This window comes from Mobula hypostoma, chromosome 14 (genome assembly GCF_963921235.1).
Source record: "Mobula hypostoma chromosome 14, sMobHyp1.1, whole genome shotgun sequence".
In the NCBI taxonomy this organism is placed as follows: domain Eukaryota; kingdom Metazoa; phylum Chordata; class Chondrichthyes; order Myliobatiformes; family Myliobatidae; genus Mobula; species Mobula hypostoma.
The window spans coordinates 34,663,365-34,689,883 of NC_086110.1; the positions used below are offsets into that span (position 1 = coordinate 34,663,365).

A 26,519-nucleotide genomic window follows, 5' to 3' on the forward strand; every position below is an offset into this window, starting at 1 on the left:
GCCCTTCAGCCCATCGAGTCTTTACTGAACTGCTACTCAGCTCACACCAGTCATCAAATTTTAATACAGAGTGACAGCTCTCACATTGGCAACCCAAAAAACACTGTCAAAAATTCAGGCATCAGCTGAGAGATGATTTAGGCCTTTGGGGATGCAATTAAATTAACTGTTCGTGTCGAACTCTGACTAAGCGGCTCAGTTTATATACCACCGGCAGAAATTCTCTTTCCTGGAGGGTGATGCATATCTGGAAGATAATTCAGTTGCCTGCAGGGAATGCCTGCATAAATAAGGAAGGGGATTTTGCACCTTGGAATAATGTGCCCATTTTCTGCATGCCTGATCACCTTTCATTATATTTTCCTCTCAGGGACATTTCTTGCCTAATCCCTTTATATCCAAATGTGCTTTCTGTGTACTCTTTCTTTTCACTTCACCATTTGCGTTGAATTCAAAATTCATTATATTCTCTGCAAGCACTTTTTTCTGTGACAGAAACTAAAGCCAATCAATTGACTTTGAAACTGGTTCATGTAACATTTGATTTTTTTTTCTTGTTGATATTCTAGTGCATAGAACAGATTTGCATGGACTTTATGCTGCAAACTCAGTGATGGGTGGTGTGCAAGTGGAACAGGTCAAAAGCTTTAAGTTCCTCGGGGTCAATATCACAAATGACCTGACTTGGTCCAACCAAGCAGAAGTTCACTGCCAAGAAGGCCCACCACCGCCTTTACTTCCTGAGAAAACTAAAGAAATTTGGCCTGTCCCCTAAAACCCTCATTAATTTTTATAGATGCACCGTAGAAAGCATTCTTCTAGGGTGCATCACAACCTGGTATGGAAGTTGTCCTATCCAAGACCGGAAGAAGCTGCAGAAGATCATGAACATGGCGCAGCACATCACACAAACCAATCTTCCGTCCTTGGACTCACTTTACACCGCAAGCTGTCGGAGCAGTGCTGCCAGGATAATCAAGGACATGACCCACCCATTCAACACACTTTTCGTCCCTCTTCCCTCCGGGAGAAGGCTCAGGAGCTTGAAGACTCGTATGGCCAGATTTAGGAACAGCTTCTTTCCAACTGTGATAAGACTGCTGAACGGATCCTGACCCAGATCTGGGCCGTACCCTCCAAATATCCGGACCTGGCTCTCGGTTTTTTTGCAGAACCTTACTTTCCATTTTTCTATTTTCTATTTATGATTTATAATTTAAATTTTTAATATTTACTAATTTTTACTATTTTTAATATTTTTAATAGTTAATATTTGTAATCCAGGGAGTGGGAAGCGCAGAATCAAATATCACTGTGATGATTGTACGTTCTAGTATCATTGTTTGGCGACAATAAAGTATAAAGTATGATGTCATGAAGCATCTAATGGTTAAGTTCCAACTTAAAATATGTTACACTGGAACATAGCACAGGTGCAGGACTTTCTGCCCACAATGTGTTGCCAGACTAATTAAATGTCTGAATAAACTAATCTCTTCTGCCCACACAAGGTCCATATCCCTCGATTTCATGCATATTCATGTGTCTATCTGAGTCTCTTAAATACCTCTGTTGTATTTGCTACTACCACCATCATCACCTCCCACTGTTGTGCATCTCTGGCACACACCACCGTCCCTGAAAAAAAAATAGCCCCACACATCTCCTTCGAAATTACATCCACTAATCTTAAATTAGTGACATCAGCGCTGGACTCCAGAGCGAAGGTTCCCGAGTTTGAACCCAGTCGGGCCGCTCCCGAGCACACTTTCCATCTGTGCCGGGTTGAGTGTCGAGCTCGCAACTCGGCCTCGTAAAAAAAACTGCGCTGTGAGAAGGACGTGGGGGATCACTCGCAGAGTCTTTTCTCCAAGACAACCACTTGAAAAAAAAAATGGTCACCGAGGCTCTGGCAGAGTATGGCACAAAAAAAAATCTTAAATGCGTGCTCTCCAGAATTAGACATTTTGACCTGGGAAGAAAATACTCTCTACTCTATCTATGCCTCTTCTAAACCTCTATCGGGTCTCTCTTTAGCCTTTGACACTAAAGAGGAAACAAATAAAGATTGTACAAACTCCTTATAGCACATGCCCTCTAATCCAAGCAGTATCCCCATAAACCAGGTCTGCACCCTCTCCAAAGCCTCCATAATGGATCAATGAGAACTCTATGCTATACTCCAAACGTGGCTTAGCTTGAGTTTTATGAAAATGTAACAGAACTTTCCAACTGTTGAACTCAATGCGTCAACAAGTAAAGGCAGGCATACCAGATGCCTTCTTTACCACCATATTAACCTGTGCAGCCACTTTCACAGAACTATGGACATGATTTTCAAGATCCCTCCGCTCATTAACACTATTAAAGGTCTACCATTACCAGTGCCCTGTGTCTTTACTTTTTCTCGGGTTAAACCTCATTTCCATTTCTTTGCCCATGTCAGCAACTGGGGTTAAGAACATAAAAATATTAATAGAATCAGTAGAAGGCTGAGCAGCCCCTGATGCCTTGTTAATAGTTGTGATTAATAGTTGTTCTCCCACTGAAAGTTCAGTAACTGGCCAGGCTCTTATCGAAATACCAGATGTAGTATGGAACACCCTCTTGCTAGACTATCTACATACTGGTTCAAGAAACTCTCCTGGATGTACAGAATCCAACAAATTTTGTCACATTTCCACTTAGGAGATACATTCCATTATTACGTAGGAAGGACAGGACCAGGGTGTATAGCTCTGCAAAGTGAGCCAACAATTACATGTTTTTAAAGATGCATGTTGGAACACCTGAGAAAAGCTCCTGTTTCAGGCTCACAGCCCTAATCTCAATCCATTGTTGGAGGGATATGTGAAATGGGCTTTTTCTTTTTCTTCAGCATTCCCTCGGGGTCAATGATGACTTCTTTCACTCCAGTTCTTTGACTCTGAGGTGCTGATCAAGACAACATGGGCCCACAGATTCTGTAAAAAGTGATGTAGGGTAGTTTCTGATGTATGCAATCCTTCCCCTATTTGTATTGGGTTTGGCTCGTCTATACTCCTGAAAAAGGGGTTTGCAGCCAGCAATATCAACCCCAATGCTTCTTGCTTCTCCCTTTTGTGCATTCATGGGCTAGGGGTTCTCAGAAGTCAGAGGGGATATTGCAACTTCTACTCCTCATGTCCCTTAAGATGCCTATACCAGCAGTGCAGCTCCTCCTTCTTCTTAACCAGACAATCAATTTCTCTCAAAAACCAAGGTTTCTTAAACCTGCTATTCTGACAGGAATATACAGACTCTCAAAACTTAGAGCTGTCCAAGGTTGCTGTCCAAGTTGCATGCCATCTTGGTCAATGTCTCCCATCCACTACATAATGTACTGGGTGGGCACAGGAGTACATTCAGCCAGAGACTCATTCCACCGAGATGCAACACAGAGCGTCATAGGAAGTCATTCCTGCCTGTGGCCATCAAACTTTACAACTCCTCCCTTGGAGGGTCAGACACCTTGAGCCAATAGGCTGGTCCTGGACTTATTTCCTGGCATAATTTACATATTACTATTTAACTATTTATGGTTTTATTACCATTTATTATTTATGGTGCAACTGTAACGAAAACCAATTTGCCCCGGGATCAATAAAATATGACTATGACTATGACTGTGACTATTTGCTTACCTTACCAGTGAGTTTAGAAGATTTTATGGAAATAGATTTAGTGATAGCTTTCCGGTCCCTGCACTAGACTGTCCATGCCTAAGAAATGTAAAGGAATGCAAGGATCACTGCTGTCTGGGTGACTGTGAGCTTATGCCAGTTTTAAGAACTTGATCTTGTTTTGTTTACATAGCCAAAAACAGTATTGGTACGTTGAGATGATGGTGAATTTCATCACTGACATTTGCTATTATCGAGAAGTGAATTTATGATTGAAGTTGCTGTCTGCCAAGAGAGACCTTGTTGAGAAATGGTCAGCCCACCTGGAGTCCTCAAGATGCTAGTCCTGGAAAGCACTGAATGTGAGCCAACTGACTCTTTGCTGACCAGAATTTCTGAGGAGGCTCAGGAGAAATCTCTGCCAGACACGGGCTTCAGTGCTGTGGAGGGGTTTCTCTGCTGGTCCCAGAAACTACTTTTCAAAATACTTTCTAATGCTCTGTCGACCTCAACATTACCTGTCAGTTCTAAGATTTTTATACCCTGCAGTCCAACAAGTATTTGACATTTTCAAAGTATGTGCAATATTTAGCATAACCATGAAAAAGACAGATTATGATCTCTGGCATAACAATTAAAATGGGAAGAATTCCTTTTACTTTGCACTGGCAGCACAGTAGGTACAGCTAGGACAGCTGCTGCCTCATAGTTCCAGAGATCCAGATTCAATGCTTATCTCTGGTACTATCTGTGTTGACTTTGTATATTTTCCCTGTGACTGTATGCGGATCCTCTCTGTGCTTCCATTTCTTCCCATCTCTAAAATCTGAATGTGAAGAATGTGGCGAGAATAAATACTGAGATAAAAATAGAATTAGTGTCAAAGCATGGATGATGGTCATTGTGAATGAGATGGTTTGATAGGCCTGTTCCAGTTCTCTATCTCTGTTTACACCAGTAACTTACCTAATTTCAGGTGAAACTTTCCCAATATTGATTTACATTACTACAAGTCAACAGAATGGAATTCACAGAGAATAACGATGAGGTTCCGAAGAAACATCACAAATACTTCCAAAGTTTGAAAACACTGCTTCCAATTCGTCCAAAACCAAAGTAAGTGACAAGATATCTATTCTGCAATGTAAAGACCATTGGAATTTTCAGAATTAATTACACTTCATATTTCGTAAAATAAAATATTTTCCAGGAATCCATCTCCTGTTGCAGTAGATGACGCTGGACTATTTTCATTCATCACTTTCCAGTGGCTGACACCAATAATGATAAAGGCATCTAAAAAGGTGCTAAATCAAGATGCAATTCCTTCTCTCTCCAAGTTCAACTGTTCAGATGTCAATGCCAAAAGGTATGTAAATACAGAAATATATTTCGATTACTTGCAATTAAAAACAAAATGCAAATGGATTTTGACATTGCCTTATGAATTTTTACAGATTTATGCATCTTTGGGAGATGGAAGTGGAAAGAGTTGGCAATAAAAAAGCATCTTTGGAAAAAGTTGCTGTACAGTTTCAACGAACACGGATTATTGTGAATCTAATATGCACAACTCTTTGTATGATATGTAGTTTTTTGGGACCGGTAAGCAGACATTGAATGGAAATTAGCTTACTCATTATTTTAGTCTTTCTTTTATTCAAGTACCTTTAGCTTACATAGGTTTTAAGTATATAATACCAAATGGTATTTAAATAAAAGTTAATGCCTAAAAGAATTCAAGTTAATTATAAACAAACTTAATATATATTAAATAAACCTTAACTTATATGAATCCCACCTTATGAAAATTAATGCAATTACTATATCACCACCATTTAACGAAACTAATTGAAACATTTTCTCTGTCATTGAGGATTTTTAAAAACTGTTTTTTATGGAGCTCATCATTTTTTTCAATCTCATTGTAATATAATGGTTTGAAATTATTCAAAACTATTGGAAACAAAATGCACATAAAAATCAAACATACCTTAAGCCTAAAAGCGCAATGACATTTGTTATATTATTATTAGTAGAATTATTGGATCTGTGTTTCCTGTTGGATGTTAAATTTTCTGAAATTTTATATTAGCAACATCATGCAAATCACATGGACAGGAAAAATGTTTTTGCTGGTTTTAACAAACATTCATGAAATAAACACAAACTCAATTCTTGGAGGTTAGAGAACCAGAGAAAAAAGTTGTCGCTATTTGGCACCAACCTAGCAAAGTCAGAATGGGTGGGCGAGTTGTAGAAGCAATTGTAACATGGGGATATGCAACCTTGCACCAGATCTCTGTCTCAGTTTTAACTTTCCTTTCCCAGACATTGCCAGTAGGAATTTACACTGTGTGGTACACTGGTGCTGTAGTCCTGCTGTTGTCCCATTGATCATGTGACCTAGGTTCGCTCCTGACCTGTTCATTGATCTTCCTGTGACCAGTGGTTTTTGCTGAATGCCCCGATTTCCTCTCAAATGTTGCCATGTAAAAGAGATATAAGTATAACAAATAAACCTCACCTTTATCCTTAACTTTAATCATTTGGATTTGATCCCTGGAATTTCAAATTCAATTTTATTTTTTGTTTTCTTTGAGACCCCAGGAACTTATCTCAAACCAGGTTTTTCGTTCACACCTCTAACTCTCGCTTTTTTTTGCCTTGTTTCCTCTTCGTATTCCTTTAACTATAAGGTTGCTCAATTTTTCTCCCTGCACAAAAAAAAAACACAGCATAGATTCAAGTTTTGGTTCTTATCACAAAATAGATCTCTCCATTCCTGCTCCATCGAAATGTTTCAACATAACGAGTACAAAAAAGGCAACACGTTTTCCCTGTATAATTGCTACTTCTCTTTCTTAATATATAGGCAGTGCTGTCTCATGCTATCCTCCAACACGTGGAACAAAAGTCTGAAAATCTTGTTCATGGAGTTGGTCTGTGCTTTGCACTATTTACAACGGAGCTATCTAAATCATTGTTCTTCGCAGCATCATGGGCTATCAACTATCACACCGCTATCCGATTAAAAGTTGCCATCTCCACATCAGCATTCATTAAGCTGGTTCATCTTAAAAGCTTAAGCAACAGTTCCATTGGTGAGGTAGGCACTGATCAGCAATGTAAGATGTCTTCTGTTAATTTTATCACTGTACATTAAAGCTGTGAGAAGGCATGTTAGCAGCCTGATGATAAACGTCACATGGATTTTTCTTGTTTATTTCCTCTGGAAAGGTGTCAGACATCTCTTCTATGAGTCCCAATAGCAGATACAACTAAAACTGTTCATACATAGTTAGTGGAAATATTGGGTCAAGCTGTATGGTTGTAAATAATCTATATGCACATTAGCTTTGCACTCAGCTAAGTCCATTGCACTCTTGTGTGTTAATAATCTTAAAAAATATTATGTGTTTTACCATTATTGTTATTATTATTGTACTTTTATTTTTCTTAGCTCAAGCTGGTAAAACCTAAGGTACAGGCTTAGCTAAGCACACTCATTCGTCAATTGTAAGGAACTTTTGAACTATCCTATTGGTGTTTAGTATTGTAGTTTTCTGGAGATTTACATAAATATTGCTGTGTAGGCCTAATTGTTCAATGCTATTGTGTAGTGTGCTACCAGTTGTAGATATTACAATCAGTGCAATGTATACCCTGTTAATATTCCAAAGTCTTTCAATTTCCTCTTTTAATTTAACAAAGTTCTGGTGCTTTTCACTCTTGGTTGCTGTATGTTATGTGTGTTGGAATGGCTATATCTATTAAGCAAGTTATTCTTGCTTGTTTATCCCTTATTATTATATCCAGATGGTTATTATGCATTGTTTTATCTGTAATAATGGATCAATCGTAATATGATATATAGGACTCTGACTGTAGAACTGGATCAGGCTTGTATTTGTATGGTTTCTTTTATGTTCAAGCAAGATTCTGAAGAGTGATGATGATGGTGATGGTTATTATTATTATTATTATTGTGTTCTTTATCTTTTATGTGTGTTTGTTTTGTTCTGTGTCAGATCCAGAGTAACAATTATTTCATTCTCCTTATAATTGTGTACAGGAAATGACATTAAACGATCTTGAATCCTGAACTTTTTTGCCAGTTTGCAGCAACCTAGTCCTGTGTGACCTTGATATGAGTAAAGTTAGTGATTGCCGTGTGACTTTGGGACAAACAAGAAGTCTAATAGCATTTTCTCAAATCACTTCAATCACAACACAGAGGTCTAAATGCCTTTGGAATTTGAATGCCTTAGAATGAAAAAATACTTCCTTGGTGCATCAAGATGCCAAGAACCTGAACAGTGCTTCTTATCCCCAGTCTATCATTTCCAGACTAAATTTCTTCTCTAATAACAGATCCATGGAACGTCTTCCAATATCAGGGCACATTCCACTGGCATTCATCACTACAGTGTCTCCCTTTCAGTCTGCTAGACACCAGGAGCTCAGTCAGCTTCACCTCATCTCTAAATGTTCCAGACCTGCTACATTATACTTGCCGTATTACCATCCAGGGGTCAGTCTACCAAACTGTGATGGTAATTCAATTATTGGGCCATAATTCTGACCCTTAATGATTTTTTTTCTAGGATTTAAGGTCTGAAAATCTCTCCCCAAAACAATAACAATCCGTGACAAAACTTGGGATTGAAAGGATGTTGTCTACTGGAATTTTATTTTTTCTGTAATTTATTTTTTATTGACTTTCATCATCAAACAAACATTTCCATAAGATGTATTTCAGATACTGTACATATATATCATATAGTCATATTTGTCACAAATCTCCACATAATATTTATCTGGGGTATACACTTATAGAAAGAAGAGGACAGAAAGAACAATCGAAAGTAGAAAACTATGTACGTAGTAGGGAGTGATCTTTTTTTTACAACATATTCATTGCCTTGTGAGAATAAAATCAGGCCTATGAGGTGTTATGTAGTTAAGCCATTTTTCCAGTATGAATCAAATTGTTCCAACTTATGATTAACAGATACTATTACCTTCTCCATTTTGTAAATGTCCATTGTAACTTCCATCCATACATTTAGAGTTGGGCTCTCCTGTGATAACCATTTCCTGGTAAGGGTCTTTTTACCAGCCACCAGCAGTACATTCATTAAATATTTATTTCTTTTCAACCATTCTTGAGGTATATACCCAAAGTATATGGTCTTACTCTCTAAGGGTATTTCACATTTAAAGATGTCTTGTAGGGCATTATGTACCCCACTCCAATAGTCTTTCTACTGGAATTTTACAATAATTAAGAACTATATGAAATCAGGCTAAAAGGGAGATTAAATTCTTTGAAATTAAGCTAATACATTTTATTTTGTTTGCACAGGTTATAAACATCCTATCAAATGACAGCCATCAACTATTTGAAGCTGCTTTGCTTTGTCCTCTTTTATTTGGTGCACCAGTGCTGCTGCTCAGTTGCACAGCATATGCTTATATTTTACTTGGACCTACATCGCTATTGGGAATTGTTTCTTATATCTTATTATTCCCCATTCAGGTATAGTACTGGAGTAATATGTAAAACATCTTATAATTTATAAAGCATAAGACAATTTATATGTGTTAGCTCAAATAAAATAATAATTTTAATTTTTAAGCCAAAAATTAAAAAAACCCTGCAGATGCTGGAAATCTGAAATAAAGTCAGAAAAGGTTGGAGATGCCCAGCAGGTCAGACAGTAACTTTGGGAAGAGAAACAGAGTTAATGTTTCAGGTCAAATCAGGAAAAGGAGATAAATTAGTTTTAAGTTGGAGAGTTGATGGTGGGAGTATAGATTGGAGAAAGGGAATGTAGAGAGAGGCCAGTGGTGCTGTAATGATCATGAAGTTTACAAAATTATTGCCGGGTTCTGGTGAGAAGTAGAGATGTGGGACTACTTGGATTGCTCTTAATAGAGCCAGGAAAGGTTTAACATATTGAATGGCCTCCTTCCATGCTAAAACCATTTTGTGATTCTACAAAAAAATTGTGGCTTATTGGGAACATTTTACATTCTGTCCGCTTCTAATTTCCAGAGTTCAAAACAAATGGATGTACACCATTCTGCTTTGTATTATATACCAACACAGATATCACACCTATCGTTTGTGATGTGGTATACATTTAAATGCCCTTTTCCTGTCATACTTCCTCTCACTTCTAAGAGTATGGAATCCTGTTACATCTAGGATGCTATCAATGTTAAATTAATTTTAGCTGTAGGACAATTAGCAATGGATGGCACACAATTAGTATTTTTAATGAATACTACCAGAAAAATAATCATTTAGCTCTTTTCATTCATATTGCTATTAAAAAAGCTGCCGAATTTCATGCTGTCATAATTGAATTCTAAACCTATGTCATTTTCTCCATTAAAATTTCTTCCCTTTCTTTGTTATTTCTTTATATTATCAGCAGTTTCCTTCACTGATCTACCAAAAACCATAAGATATAGGAGCCATGTTAACCCATTTGGCCCATCTGCTCCACCATTTAATCATAACTGATCCATTTTGCCTCTCATCCCTAAATCTCCTGCCTTCTCCCCGCATCCCTTCGTGCTCTGACCAAACAAGAATCGATCAACCTCTGCCTTAAATATACATAGATTAGATTCAGCTTTATTGTCATTGCGCCGAGTACAGATACAAAGCCAAGGAAATGCACTTAGCATCTAACCGGAAATGCATAGAATAATGTTATTTACAAAATAACTGTGAATAAAAAAAGTGCTACAGCACACAAATAGAAGTACTGAGACAGTACAATACGGAATGAATACTGCTTAGCGCTGTGATGAGAGGTTCAGCAGTGTCACAGCCTCAGGGAAGAAGCTCTTCCTGTGCCTGCTGGTGCGGGAGCGGAGGCTCCTGTAGCGCCTACCGGATGGGAGGAGAGTAAAAAGTCCATGATTAGGGTGAGATAAATCCTTGATAATGCTTTTCACCCTGCCCAGGCAGCGTTTATGGTAGATGTTCTCAATGGTGGGAAATTGGGTGCCGATAATCCACTGGGCAGTTTTCACCACACGCTGGAGTGCTTTGCGGTCCGATACGGGACAATTGCCATACCACACTGAGATGCAGTTGGTGAGTATGCTCTCAATGGTACCGCGGTAAAAGTCCGTCAGTATCCTGGGACAGAGGTGAGCTTTCTTCATGCTCCGCAGGAAATAAAGGTGCTGTTACACCTTTTTGATCAGGATGGAGGAGACCAGGAACTAGGTGAGATCCCTCGGAAACGTGGACACCAAGGCATTTGAAGCTTGATACACACTCCACTACAATTCCGTTGATGTAGATGGGGACGTGAGTGTGACTCCTGTCCTCATCTTGGCCTCCACACCTGCCTGTGGCAATGAATTCCACAGAGTCATCACTCCCTGGCTCAAGAAATTCTTCCTCATCTCTGTTCCAAAAGGATGGCCTGTATTCACCAGAATTCAGAGGAGTGAGGGGTGACCTCAATGAATGGTGAAAGGCCTTGATAGAGTGGATGTGGAGAGAATGTTTCCTATGGTGGGAGAGTCTAAGACCAGAGGACACAGCTTCAGAATAGAGGAGTGCCCTTTTAGAATGGAGATAGGAGGAAGTTCTTTAGCCAGAGAGTGGTGAACCTCTAGAATTCATTGGCACAGGCAACTGGGGAGGACAAGAAGTGCATCCAACTGCAGCTTCCAGCAGACTGTGTTAAGCAGTTGGCGCTGGGACTGGATGAACTCTGGATCATTCGGGAGGCCAAGGGGTTGCTAGACAGGACATGTAGGAAGGTAGTTACACCCAAGGTACAGGACACCAGTAACTGGGTGACTGTCAGGAGAGGAAGAGGGAATAGGCAGCCAGTACTGAGTACCATTGTGGCTATTCCCCTCAACAACAGGTACATTGCTTTGGATAATGTTGGGGTATAACCTAGCAGAGGAAAGCCATAGCAGTCAGGTCTCTGGCACTGAGCCTAGCTCTATGGCTCAGAAGGGAAGTGGCAAGAAGAGGTGAGCTGTAATAATAGGGGATTTGTTAGTTAGGGGAACCAGAAGGAGGGTCTGTGGACAAGAACCGTATTCCCAGATGGCTTGTTGCCTTCCGGGTTGTCACTGTCAGGGACATCTGGATCAAGTCCACAGCATTCTTAATTGGGAGTGTGACCAGCCAAGGGTCTTGGTCCAAATCGGTACCAATGAGGGGTGATGAGGTCCTGCAAAGTGAGTCAGGGAGTTAAGTGCTAAATTAAAAGACAGGACCTCCAGGGTTGTGATGTCAGGATTGCTACCCGTGCCATGTGCTAATGAGACCAGATATAGGAAGATCATATAGTTCAGCGGTCCCCAACCACGGGGCCGCGGACTGGTACCGGGCCGCGAGGAAACCATATGATTTGGTGATAGGAGTCAGCTGCACCTTTCCTCATTCCTGGACTTATTTCCTGGCATAATTTACACATTACTATTTAATTATTTATTGTTTTATTACTATTTAATTATTTATGGTGCAACTGTAATGAAAACCAATTTCCCCCGGGATCAATTAAGTATGACTATGACTATGACATTCCCTGTCACGCCCACTGTTGAGCTCGAATGCACGCGAGGTCATTACGCACGCGTCATCCATGTCAGCACGGGAAGGAGATCAACTCCTTGAGCTTGCAAATGACGACGGGCTGAAAAGCATATTTGACATAACATCTCTGCCGGCATTCTGGATCAAAGTCAAGGCTAAATATCCTGAGATAGCCACGAAAGCACTGAAAATATTGCTTCCATTTCCAACATTTTTCTGCGGAGTTTTCTGCAATGAATGCAACGAAAACTAAATTGCGGAATAGACTGGACATAAGGAACCTCCTTCGAGTATCGCTGTCTCCTATCACCCCTCGATGGGACCGTCTTGTTGCAGGAAAACAAGCCCAGGGCTCCCACTGATTCAGCGATATTGGTGCATTGCATTGATTTTATATGTTCATACGGGGAAAATATGTGCTGTGTGTTTAATATCCAAGCGTTACTTAAAATGTTATGATGCTATTGACTTATATAACCATATAACAATTACAGCACGGAAACAGGCGATCTCTGCCCTTCTAGTCCGTGCCGAACGCTACTCTCACCTAGTCCCACCGACCTGCACTCAACTCATAACCCTCCATTCCTTTCCTGTCTATATACCTATCCATTTTTTCTTTAAATGATACTGGAAGTTCTTTCAACACTTACTTCAAGCTCCCCTGATAATTGACTTATCGCTATATTCATGTGAGGAAAATATGTGCTGTGTGTTTAATATTAAATTCGTTAGATAAACGCTTTTAGAAATGAAATTGAGTGTATTAGCCACTTATAACCTATATTCCGGTCGTGATTAGCAACCACCCCGCCGCTGAACAGAATCGCCAAAAACGATTTGTAGAAAAAAATCGACACGTGCACGTACACGCATGCACAAACCATGCACGTGCACTGGTGCCCGCGCAAGGCTTCATGGTTATTGTAGTCTTTCTCGGGGTAAACCCAACGTATTTGACTGCTACTCTTGTTCGTTGGCAACCCTACCACCCTGGTAGGCCGGTCCGCAAGAATATTGTCAATGTGAAACTGGTTCGCAATGTGAGAAAGGTTGGGGACCCCTGCTATAGAGAGAGTGCAGAGGAGATTTACAAGGATTTTGCCTGGATTTGAGAGCATGCTTTATGGGAATAGGATGAGTGAACTTGGCCTTTTCTTCTTGGAGCGATGGAGGATGAGAGGTGACCTGATAGAAGTGTATAAGATGATGAGAGGTATTGATTGTATGGATAACTAGAGGCTTTTTCCCAGGGCTGAAATGGCTAACATGAGGGGGCATAGTTTTATGGTGCTTGGAAATAGGTACAGCGGGGATGTCAGAGGTATGTTTTTCACACAGAGAATGGTGGGTGAATGGAATGCACTGCTGGTTACTGTGGTGGAGACGGATGCAATAGAATATTTTAAGAGACTCTTAGATAGGTACATGGAGCTTAGAAAAATAGAGGGCTGTGCAGAAGGAAAATTCTAGGCAGTTTCTAGAGTAGGTCACATGGTTGGCACAACATTGTGTCCCGAAGGGCCTGTAAAGTGCTGTAGATTTCTATGTTTCTATGTTCTCTGTTCTATGAGAGTTTGGTGCTTGGGTTGGGATTCTAAATTGGAGAAGGACCAATTGGTATGGTATCAGAAAGGATCTAGTAAGTGTGGGTTGGGACTTGGTGAGTTGGAGTCCTTCAAAATTGAAATTTTGAGAGTGCAAAGTTCATATGTTCCTGTCAAAATAAAAGGCAAGGATAACAGATTTAGGGAATCTTGGTTTTATAGAGGCCCTGTTTAAGAAAAAGAAGGAGGTGTATAGCAAGTATAGGTAGACAGGAACAAATGAGGTACTTGAGGAATATAGGAAACGCAAGAGAAAATTAGAAGGAAATGAAGACAGGTAAACTAAGACATAAGTTTGCTTTAGTAGCCAAAGTGAAGGAGAATTCTAAGGGCTCCTACAGATATGTTAAGAGCAAAAGGATAGCTTGGGATAAAATTGATCTTCTGGAAGGTCAGAGTGGAAATCTATGCATGGAGCTGAAAGCGATAGGGGAGATCTTAAACAGATTTTTGCATCTGTAATTACTCAGGAGATGGACACAGAATCTGTAGAAGTGAGGCAATGCAGCAGTGAGGTCATGGGCCCTGTACAGATTTCAGAGGAAGCAATTTAGGGTGGAAAAATCCCCAGGGCCTAACATTATGTTCCATAGACCCTGAGGGAGGCTAATGCAGAAATTGCAAGGGGCCTGGCAGAGATATTTAAAACATCTTTAAAACTCAAGTGAGGTGCCAGGGGACTGGAGCAAAGCTAATAGTCTTCCATTGTTTAAGAAAGGCCCTAAGAATAAGCCAGGAAATTATAGGCTGGTGAGCCTGACATTTGTCGTGGGAAAGTTATTGAGAGGTATTCTAAGGGACTCAATATACAAGTATTTGGATACAAAGTGACTGATTAAGCATAGTCAACATGGTTTTGTGCATGGTATCATGTGTGAAGCCAAGCAGAGCTGCAGAACGGACGATGCTAATGAGAGAGATAATGAAAGACAGTGGAGAAACATTCAAAATGCTAATAAGAGAGAAGAGAGAGATTAACGAGAAAGAGACACAATTCAGATGTTGGCGTCTGCCACAGACCGTTTGCTTTGAACCTGAACTGTTTGAAGTTTGATGGACAGGTGATACCCCATTGGGGGATAAAAATAGCGGGTTTGCTAAGGCACAACACACACGCCAGGAGACCCTGAAAAGAGCAGTGTGCCCCACAAGTTGGTGGGTGTTTGGAGGACCGGTTCGCGGGAATCGGTCGGAGGCTCACAGGGTGTAAAGGTACGATCGGTGGGAACCTGGTGTGTGTCTGCCCTTGCCTGGGTGCCGGGTTCACCACAGAAGAACGATTGCATCCGGAACGGAGGGGTCACAGTCAGTGACCACAGCTGGATCAGAAGGCCTCGAAAGGTTTGCCTGAAACCAACTGCATCTCTCACTCTCTCTCTCTCTCCAACGGTACAACAACAGCGGTTACTTCGAACTGCACTGGACTGAACTGAACTCTGCTTCACCTTAAGACTGATCATTTTACCCCCAGACTGCAATAGAGCTTGGTTGATTCCTATTACCCTATTTCTGTGTATATGTGTATACTATCATTGCTAACCTGTTGCATTTATATCCTTGTGATTAGTGTACGATATTACTTATTTCTTTAATAAAACTTTATTAGTTCCTAGTGATCACAGATTCCAACGAGTGTTCCATTTCTGCTGGTTTGGCATCCTAGTTACAGGGTACGTAACATAAGTGGGGATCTCGTCCCGGGATTTTGAATGCCAAAATTGGGACTGGGTAAATTGATTGGGTTAAATTCCCGAAAAAAAGAGGCAAACAGCAGACATGGAGATTGAGGAATTTCTAAAGGCGCCAACCTTGGAGGCATTAGAGAATGCCAAGAAATCAGACTTGGCGACTGTTGCAAAACGGTTGAATCTTTTTAAGGTGAAGCAGACAATGAGGAGAGCGGAGATGCACAGAGCTATCGTTGAGCATTATGTATCTAAAGGTGTGTTTCCCCATGGGGAGTTGGAGGTGGTGTCTATGAGAAAACCTGGTGGAGAGGTGGTGCAGCTGCAGATGGAAAAATTGCTCGAGCATGAGTTCAGAGTAAAGCAGTTAGAACAAGAAGAGAGAGAAAGGCAGCTAGAATGGGAAGAAAGAGTAAAGCAGCTAGGGCGAGAAAAGAGAGAAAAGCAGCTAGAATGGGAAGAGAGAGAGAAGCAGCTAGAACGAGAAGAGAGAGAGAAGCAGCTAGAACGGGAAGAGAGAGAGAAGCAGAAGGAAAGGGAGTTTGAGCTGGAGAAGTTAAGGATAGCGCTTGAGAGGGGTCAAATGCTGGACCAAGGTGGAGGGTTCAGGGTGACCCAGGAGTTAGGTTGGATCCCCCATTTGAGGAGGCCAATGTTGATTGGTACTTTCTACATTTCGAAAAAGTTGCTGCAAGTCAGGACTGGCCGAGGGATAAGTGGGCTGTTTTACTTCAGAGCGTGCTTAAGGGGAAGGCTCAGCAAGCTTACTCAGCATTGTCCGCAGAAGATGCCCAGAGGTATGATGTGGTGAAAGAGGCTATACTCAGGATTTATGAGTTGGTCCCGGAGGCATACCAGCAAAGGTTCCGGAATGTGAGGAAGCAGTGGGGCCGCACGTATTCAGAGTTTGGCCGTGAGATGCAGATGTATTGTGAGCATTGGTGCCCTCGAAAGGGGTCACTGGGAATTATGACAGACTGCTACAGATAATACTGATTGAGCAATTTAAAGGTTGTGTCCCTGAAGGTATGAGACCCTATCTAGATGAGAAAGAGGCAGAAACCTTAGCTGCAACTGCTAAGTTAGCGGATGAGTACGCGTTAACACACAAAGCAAAGTTTACCCTGAGTAAGAGCTACCAGAAGGGTAGTCGAGAGGGCGAAGAAAGTCCGCCGGAAAAGCCAGAAAGTAAGTCGGGGACTAGTGAGAAGGATAAGGAAGACAGGAAGCAGTTTAGTAGGAAGTCTCCTGGGGTCGTATGCTATAATTGTGGGATAGCCGGTCACATTGCGTCCAGGTGTTTTGCCCCAAAGAAGGAGATGGGGAAAGGAAAAACGATGACTCCGACTGGCTGTATTGAGCCGGCAAACAAACCGCTAGGGGAGGAGAGGCCTGATAGAGTTCAGGAAGGGCGCGAGAAGTTTACTTTGGCCGGATTGGTGTCGGTGAAGGAGGGGTCAAACCCGGTTCCAGTACGGATCTGGAGAGACACTGGGGCTTGTCAGTCATTGATCTTAAGGAGGGTGTTAGAAGTTAGTGCAGAGACCAAGACTGGGGAGGTCAGTGTAATAAAAGGCATTGGGAAAGGGACTGAAGCAGTACCTTTGCACCAGATATACCTGAAAAGTGACTTGGTCTCCGGACCGGTCATGATAGGAGTGAGGCCCGAATTACTGATGGAAGACGTGGAGGTCTTACTCGGTAACGACCTTGCAGGTGGAGATGTGTACCCAGCAGGAAAGCTGACAAGCAAGCCTGCCAGGACTGAGGACCTGCCCATGGATTCACAGGTTTATCCCGTTTGTGCAGTAACTCGGCGCATGTCGAGAAAGGCTGCCGAAGCGAATGTGGATTTAGTTGAGACGCTTTTACCAGCCTTGTACCAGGAGGGGTTAGAAAGTGAGAGGGAGGAGCATAGTGGAGTGGAAGGAGGTGAGGGAGTTGAGGTAGATTTATCATTAGCGAGGAAGGAATTTATACAGGCACAGGAACGAGATGAGGAGCTGATGGTTTTGACGAAGACAGCTCCCTCCGAAGCAGAAATAAAAAGGGAACTAGTGGGCTATTATGTGAAGGAGGGAGTACTGATGAGGAAGTGGAGACCAAGTACCGTGCCCACAGATGAGGAGTGGGGGGTGGTACACCAGGTGGTAGTGCCGAAAATCTATAGGGACAAGATTTTTAACCTGGCCCACAAGATACCCCTCAGTGAACATTTTGGGGTGAGTAAAACAGTCGATAGAATTATGGAAGAGTTTTACTGGCCGAACATGAGGAAGGATATTATTGAATATTGTAGATGGTGGCATTTATGTCAGGTGGTAGGAAAGTCGAACCAGGTCCTGCCTAAAGCGCCCCTTCGACCGATACCCGCTTTCGGGGAACCTTTCTCCCGAATAATTGTGGATTTTGTCGGTCCCCTGCCCAGAACTGCGAGTGGGTGAGAGTATGTGATGACTATGATGTGCGCCGCCACCAGGTTTCCGGAGGCTGTGCCCCTGGCAAGTGTCAAGGCTCCCGCAGTGGTAAAGGCCCTTGTGAAATTTTTCACTACGGTGGGGCTGCCAAGGGAAATTCAGTCAGATCAGGGGAGCGTCTTCACATCTCACACATTCCGACGGATGTTGGATGAGATGGGAGCAAAGCAGATTTTGACCTCCGCGTACCACCCGGAGTCCCAAGGGGCGTTGGAAAGATTCCACGCAACATTAAAGACCATGATTAAAACTTATTGTCAAGATAACGCTGGAGACTGGGATGATGCCTTGCCTCTCTTGTTATTTGCCGTAAGGGACACGGTTCAGGAGTCAATGGGGTTCAGCCCATTCAAGCTCATCTTCGGTCATCGGCCCAGAGGACCTCTGACCTTACTGAAAGAGCAATGGTCCAGTCCGACAGTACAAGTCAATGTGATTGATTATGTTTTAAAATTTCATGAGAGGCTTAAAAAGATCTGTGACCTTGCTAAAGAAAATCTACCAAACTCCCAAACAAAAATGAAACAGGGGTATGATAGATGAGCCCGTGAACAAGTGTTTCAAGTGGGCGATAGGGTCTTAGTTCTGTTTCCAGTGGTAACAAACCTCCTCCAGGCGAGATTCCACGGTCCGTACAAAGTGACTAAAAAGATAGACTCTTTGAATTATGTTATTGAAACGCCAGACAGACATAAGCCAACACAATTAGTGCATATTAATATGTTAAAAGCTTACCACAATAAGAAAGCAGATCTAGTCGGTGTTATCACAAAAATAAATGAGGCTGGGCTGCCAAATGATAAGGGGAAAACCCATCTTGAAAAGATAAATATGGTGCCGACCAGATTGGAGAAATCTATTGTTTTGGCCAACTTTGCTGATAAAGTCTCTCGCTTAACCCCTTTTCTTTTTAAATCTTTTTATTGAATAAGTACACAGAAGGTAAACCATATAGGCACTAATACACTGTTAGAATATATTACAGGAAATATTAATACAGAAAAAAATTAATACAAACAGTGCAATTTAAACATAAAATAACAAGGTAATATAATAGTATACTAATTTTTATATGTATCTATAAAGAAAGAAACAAAAAACCCAAAAAAAACCCCAAAAAACCCACCGTGCAACTAAACTAAAAAGCAAAGCAAAGCAATGGGCTAACTAGGAAACAAGTAGAGTTAAAGAACTTAAGATCACGTCCTCAAACCCGTCCTCCATTAAAAACAGTTAAAAAAAAACAAGAAGGGAATATAAATATGGACCGAGAAAAAAAATTACAGTGAATGAAAATGTTGAATAAAAGATCTCCAGGTCTGTTCGAATTTAACTGAAGAATCATAAAGATTACTTCTAATTTTCTCCAAATTTAAGCATAATATCATCTGGGAACACCAAAAAAATGTAGTTGGAGCATTAGTCTCTTTCCAATGTTGTAAAATACATCTTTTCGCCATTAAAGTAAGAAATGCAATCATTCTACGGGCTGAAGGAGAAAGATTACTGGAAATTTTAGGTAATCCAAAGATAGCAGTAATAGGATGGGGAGAGATATCTATATTCAGTACCTTTGAGATAACATTAAAAATATCTCTCCAAAAAGTTTCCAGAATAGGACAGGACCAAAACATATGAGTTAAAGACGCTATCTGCCCCTGACATCTATCACAAAAAGGATTAATATGAGGATAGAAATGAGCTAATTTATCTTTGGACATATGTGCTCTATGGACAACTTTAAATTGAATTAGGGAATGTTTAGCACAGATAGAGGAAGTATTGACTAGTTGTAAAATTTTCACCCAGTCATCCGTCGAAATAATAAAACCCAATTCCTGTTCCCAATCTGACCTAATCTTATCAAATGGAGCTTTCCTAAGTTTCATAATAATATTATAAATAATAGGCGTTGCACCTTTCTGACATGGATTAAGGTTAATTATAGTATCTAAAATATATGTAGGAGGGAGCATTGGAAAGGAAGAAAGTATAGTACTTAGGAAATTTCTAACTTGGAGATATCTAAAAAAATGTATTCTTGGTAAGCCATATTTATTAGATAATTGTTCAAAAGACAAGGGAACCATCTAAAAAAAATCCAAAAACCATGAAATACCCTTAGTCTTCCAAATTTGAGAAGCACGGTCCGTGAAAGAGGGAGGAAAGAATATGTTACCTAAAATAGGGATCGCTAGCCCAAATTGGTTAAGATCGAAAAATTTTCTGAATTGAAACCAAATACGTAAGGTATATTTAACTATTGGGTTACAGACCTGTTTGTGGCGTTTCAAATCAAAAGGAAGAGAGGAACCTAAAATAGAGCCAAGTGCATAGCCCTGAGCAGATTGTAATTCCAGTACTACCCATTTAGGAATGGATAGTGTATCTTGGTTAAGTAACCAGAATTTCATGTGTCGAATATTAATTGCCCAATAGTAGAATCTAAAGTTAGGTAATGCTAAACCTCCATCTCTCTTAGCTTTCTGTAAATGTATTTTACCCAGTCTCGGGTTTTTATTTTGCCAAATAAATGAAGAAATTTTAGAGTCAACTTTATCAAAAAAAGATTTTGGAACAAAAATCGGTAATGCCTGAAATATATATAAAAATTTTGGCAGAATAAACATCTTAACTGCATTAATACGACCAATCAAAGTTAAATATAATGGAGACCATTTAAATGAAAGTTGAGTAATATGATCAACTAAGGGTAAAAAATTAGTCTTAAATAGATCTTTGTGTTTACAAGTAATTTTAATCCCAAGATATGAAAAATAATTATTAATCAATTTAAACGGAAGGTTATGATACAAGGGAAGTTGCTTATTAATCGGGAAAAGTTCACTCTTACTGAGATTTAACTTGTAACCGGAAAAGAGACTAAATTGTGCTAATAAATCTAAAGCAGCAGGGATAGATTTTTGAGGATTAGAAATATATAAAAGTAAGTCATCAGCATAGAGTGATATTTTATGGGACTTTAAGCCCCAAGTTATCCCAATAATATTTGGAGATTCTCGAATAGCAATTGCAAGAGGTTTTAATGCAATATCAAATAATAAAGGACTAAGAGGACAACCTTGTCTAGTACCTCGAGAAAGAGGGAAAATGAGTGAACCTAGGAACTGAGGCCATAGGAGAATGATAAAACAATTTAATCCAGGATATAAATTTTGAGCTAAAATTAAACATTTCAAGCATCTTAAATAAGTAAGGCCATTCTACTCTGTCAAAGGCTTTTTCAGCATCTAAAGAAATAACGCACTCAGGAACATTTTGTGAAGGAGTGTAAACAATATTTAACAGTGTGCGAATGTTATAGAAAGAGTAACGACCTTTAATAAAACCCGTTTGGTCTTCCAAGATAATATAAGGAAGTGCTTTTTCTAGTCTGTTTGCTAATAATTTAGAAAAAAATTTTAGAATCAACATTTAATAAAGATATTGGTCTATAAGATGCACATTGAGCAGGATCTTTATCCTTCTTTAATATTAAAGAAATTCACGCTCTATAGAAGGATTCGGGAAGTTTACCAAGTTTTAATGAAGCCTCTGGAACCCTAAAAAACCAAAGGATTAATGAAGGTCCAAAAAATTTATAAATTTCTGCGGTAAACCCATCAGGGCCAGGAGCTTTCCCCAGGTTCATAGAAAAAATAACATTCTTAATCTCATCAGTGGTAATGGGAGTATCTAGCATAGAAGATATATCCTGTGCGATCTTAGGGAAATCTAGGTTATCTAAAAAGTCATTCATATATTTAGAGTCTTGTAAAGACTCTGATTGATATAAGGAGGAATAAAAATTAAAAAAGGCTTGATTAATCTCAGCATGATCAAGTATCAGTTGATCATTTTGATTATAAATCTGATTAATTTGAAATTTAGTATAATTAGTCTTCAGCTGATTAGCCAACAGTTTATCAACTTTGTCACTATGTACATAAAATTCACTTCTTGTTTTCTTCTCACTTAACCCCTGAACAGTGCGAACTGCTGATAAAGCTAATTAACCGACATGCAGATGCATGTCCAGATGTCCTGAGGCGATGCAAGGGGATGGTACATGATGTTATTGTTACATCAGATCAGCCCTATAGGATGAACGTGGAGAAGGGCAAGCTAGTGGAGAAAGAAATTGAACACGTTAGCCACAGGTATTATTAGGCCATCCAAATCGGAATGGGCCTCTCCCTGTGTGGTTGTCCCAAAACCCGATGGGAGCATATGATTCTGTACAGGTTACAGAAAGGTGAACGCCATCACAAAAACTGATGCTTACCCCATCCTAAGGGTAGACGATTGCATCGATAAATTGGGGAGAGCTCAGTAAATCACAAAGATTGATTTGCTATAAGGGTACTGGTGTGTTCCTTTAACCGACCGGGCTGGAGAAATCTCAGCATTTGTCACTCCATCCGGGTTATTCCGAGTATAACGTTTTACCTTTTGGCATGATGAACACCCCAGGGACCTTCCAAAGGATGATTAATTCAGTGATAAAAGGGTTAAAGAACGCAGAAGCGTATATTGACGATTTGGTGGTCTGGAGTGACACGTGGGAGGAGCACATTGTGGCAGTAGAGGAACTGTTTAAGCGGCTGTCTGAAGCCAACCTGACAGTGAATCTCGCGAAAAGTGAGTTCGGCCACGCTAAGGTCACATATCTGGGGTATGTGGTAGGACAGGAGCAGCTGGCACCGATGCAGGCTATCTCTGAAGTTCCCATCCAAACGGACAAGAGGGCCCTGAGAAGATTTTTGGGGATGGTGGGGTACTATTGGAAGTTTTGCAAAAACTTTGCGGATAGTACCCTCCCTCTTACTAAGCTCTTGCCGAAGAATGCGAAGTTTGTGTGGAATCACCTTTGTCAACAAGCCTTCGAGAGTCTGAAGGCGATTCTGTGTCACCACCCTGTACTGAATGCGCCTGACTTTTCAAAACCCTTCTCCCTAGCAACAGATGCTAGCAACGAAGCGGCAGGGGTGGGGCTGTTGCAGACAGACAAAGAGGGAATTGAACACCCAGTGGCTTGTTTTTCTAAGAAGTTTAATGTTCATCACAGAAATTATTCCACTGTGGAGAAGGAAGTACTGGCAATCATTCTGGCATTACAACATCTTGAGGTTTATATTTATCTGGCATAGAAACCACTGATAGTTTACACTGATCACAATCTATTAGTGCTTTTGGCCACAATGAAGGATAAAAACAAACGCTTGTTAAATTGGAGCCTGGTATTACAGGAATTTGATATAAAGATAAAACATATAAAATGAACCGACAATGTGATTGCTGATTGTCTGTCCAGGTGTTAAAACTTAAAGTTCTCTGTATTAGCCGAATCTCTGATGACTACCTGTATATTAGTGTGTAACTTATAATGTGCATTCATGCCCAAAATTTTTACCCAGGTAAAAATCCTTTTAAGGGTGGGGGTGTCATGTGTGAAGCCAAGCAGAGCTGCAGAACGGATGATGCTAATGAGAGAGATAACGAAAGACAATGGAGAAACATTCAAAATGCTAATAAGAGAGAAGAGAGAGATTAACGAGAAAGAGACACAATTCAGATGTTGGCATCTGCCACAGACCGTTTGCTTTGAACCTGAACTGTTTGAAGTTTGATGGACAGGTGATACCCCATCAGGGGGATAAAAATAGCAGGTTTGCTAAGGCACAACACACACGCCACGAGACCCTGAAAAGAGCAGTGTGCCCCACAAGTTGGTGGGAGTTTGGAGGACTGGTTCACGGGAATCAGTCAGAGGCTCACAGGGTGTAAAGGTATGATCGGTGGGAACCTGGAGTGTGTCCGCCCTTGCCTGGGTCCCGGGTTCACCATGGAAGAACGATCATATCCAGAATGGAGGGGTCACAGTCGGTGACCACAGCTAGATCAGAAGACCTCGAAAGGTTTGCCTGAAACCAACTGCATCTCTCACTCTTTCTCTCTCTCTGTCCCCAACGGTACAACAACAGCGATTACTTTGAACTGCACTAGACTGAACTGAACTCTGCTTCACCTTCAGGCTGATCATTTTACCCCTAGACTGCGATAGAGCTTGGTTGATTCCTATTACCCTATTTCTGTGTATATGTGTATACTATCATTGCTAACCTGTTACATTTATATCCTTGCGATTAGTGTACTGTATTACTTACTTCTTTAATAAAACTTTATTAGTTCCTAGTAATCACAGACTCCAATAAAAGTATTCCATTTCTGCTGGTTTGGCAACCCAGTTACGGGGTACATAACAATGGTAAGTCATGTTTTGCAATTTAGGTGGACAAATCAGGGTGGGACTTATATGGTGAGCAGTAGGGCAGTGTGCTAGAACAGAGAGATCTGGGAATACAGATCCATAATTCTTCAAAAGTGACATCAAAGGTAGATGGAGTCATAGAGAAAGCTTTCGTTACATTGGCCTTCATAAATCAATGCATTGAGTACAGTAGTTGGGATGTTAAGTTGAAATTCGGATTGGAGTTGGGATGTTATGCTGAAGATGTTGGTGAGGTATAAATTGGAGTATTATGTCCAGTTTTGGCCTCCTACACCGCCTTCAGGAAAGATGTAAAAAAGACTTGAAAGACTGAAGAGAAAATTAACAAGGGTGATGCCAGGATTTGAGGACCTGAGTTACAGGGAAAGGTTGAATAGGCTAGGACTTTTTTCCCTGGAGTGTAGGAGAAGATGGTGAGATTTGTTAGATGTATATGAAGTTATGAGGGGTATAGATAGAGTAAATGTAATTTGTGGTTGGATGAGAGTAAAACTAGAGGTCATAGGATAAGGGTGAAAGGTGAGATATTTAAGGGGAACATGAAGGGAAACTTCTTCTCACAGAGGGTGTTGAGAGTGTGGAATGAGCTTCCAGCACAATTGGAGAATGCAGGATCAATTTCAGCATTTAAGATAAATTTGGATAGATACATGGACGGGAGAGTATGGAGGGCAATGGTCTGAGCGCAGGTCGATAGGGCCAGGCAGATTAATGGTTTGGCATAGGCTAGGTGGTCTCTGCTGTAGTGTTCTATGACTCTGATTCTAACTTCAACAATAAATGTAACAACATTTGATTTTAAACACTGTTCACACAAGCAATCATTATTCAGAGAAACTTCCTGGCAGGTGACAAGTGACGAATCCTGTCTCTGCTCCTTTGCAAGTTGCCTAGGTTTACCTCCAACGCTATTCTTTTTATCACTCAACTGAATTATATCAGACAATGCATCGACAAACCCTCATTTCCACCCTATTTCTTTTTGTTATCCCGTCCTAATCCTGGATTTGCTTTTGCTGAAAGTTCATAAAATGGTTTCTTGCTACCTCTGGGTCAGTGATTTTCTCCATTGCTAGCTCACTTTGATAGGAAAAAGCTCCAGATTTATCAGCATTTTGCAAGATTGGCAAATGGGTATTATTCTATGGGTGGCAATGGAGGTAATATTTTTGCAGGTGTGAGACAAGACCAGACCCACTGGAAAAATCAGCGTGAGAAAATTGAAAAAAAGTACAACAAACTGCAGATGCCAGATATCTGAATTAAAAACAGCTGCTGCCCGACTCATCTGAATGTTTCCAGAATTTTCTGTTGCATTCCCTGTGGGATCACGGCTGCAGCTTACTTTTTGTAATAAAAGTTTTGTTAGCAATCTAACAACAAGACAGTTGAATTAATATAAATTCATGCCAATGTGTGATGTTTACTCTCACTATATCCTGGGTTAGTGTTTCATAACATCAATCAGCTTCATGTCTGTCTTATGCAAGTGCTCCTTCCTTCTTCCTTTCATCCCACGGCTTATTTTAAAACTTATTTTGAGAATCCCGTGGTTCTTCATTGCATGCTGTAGTATGAAGCCTGACCAGTTGTCATCAGTGAAGATCACCTAACTGCTGTGACAATACAGTTCTGAATCTTTTCAATGACTTCAAGTTCCCTGGCTCTGGTCGTCTCACTTTCACTATGGAGTCCAGTCCCGAGTGATCTCCATTCCCCATCCGGAAGGACTTCAAGCTCTCCTCTTCTTTCTAGACAACAGATCCAGTCTGCTCGCCTCCACCACCACTCTCCTCCATCCAGTGGAACTGGTCCTCACTCTCAATAGTTTCTCCTTCGGCTCCTCCCACTTCCTTCAAACCAAAGGTGTAGCCATTGGCACTCACCTGGGTCCCATCTATTCCTGCCTTTTTGTCAGCTGCGTGGAAAAGTCCATGTTCCAAGCCTGCTCCGGTATCACTTCCCAACTTTTCATACACTCCATCAACAACTGCATTGACGCTGCTTCCTGCCCCCATGCTGAGTTCAACGATTTATCAACCTTGCCTCCAACTTCCATCCTGCCCTTAAATTTACCTGGTCCATTTCTGACACCTCCTTCCCCTTTCTCAATTTCCCTGTCTCTTTCTCTGGAGTCAGTTTATCTACTGGTGTGTATTATAAACCTACTGATTCCCACAGATACCTGGACTATATCTCCTCCCACCCTGTCACTTGTGACTATGCCATT

General features: G+C 40.7%; 1 protein-coding gene across 1 annotated transcript in view; it reads left to right on the forward strand.

Moving 5' to 3' along the window:
- The window catches only part of abcc12 (ATP-binding cassette, sub-family C (CFTR/MRP), member 12), a 129,211-nt gene that overhangs the window by 27,064 nt on the left and 75,628 nt on the right, over positions 1–26,519 (forward strand). The window contains exons 2-6 of the mRNA XM_063066925.1: positions 4,618–4,757; positions 4,852–5,010; positions 5,099–5,246; positions 6,517–6,750; positions 9,010–9,183. Coding sequence (XP_062922995.1) covers positions 4,663–4,757; positions 4,852–5,010; positions 5,099–5,246; positions 6,517–6,750; positions 9,010–9,183 — 810 coding nt within the window. The 5' untranslated portion in view covers positions 4,618–4,662. The remainder of the gene's footprint in view (positions 1–4,617; positions 4,758–4,851; positions 5,011–5,098; positions 5,247–6,516; positions 6,751–9,009; positions 9,184–26,519) is intronic.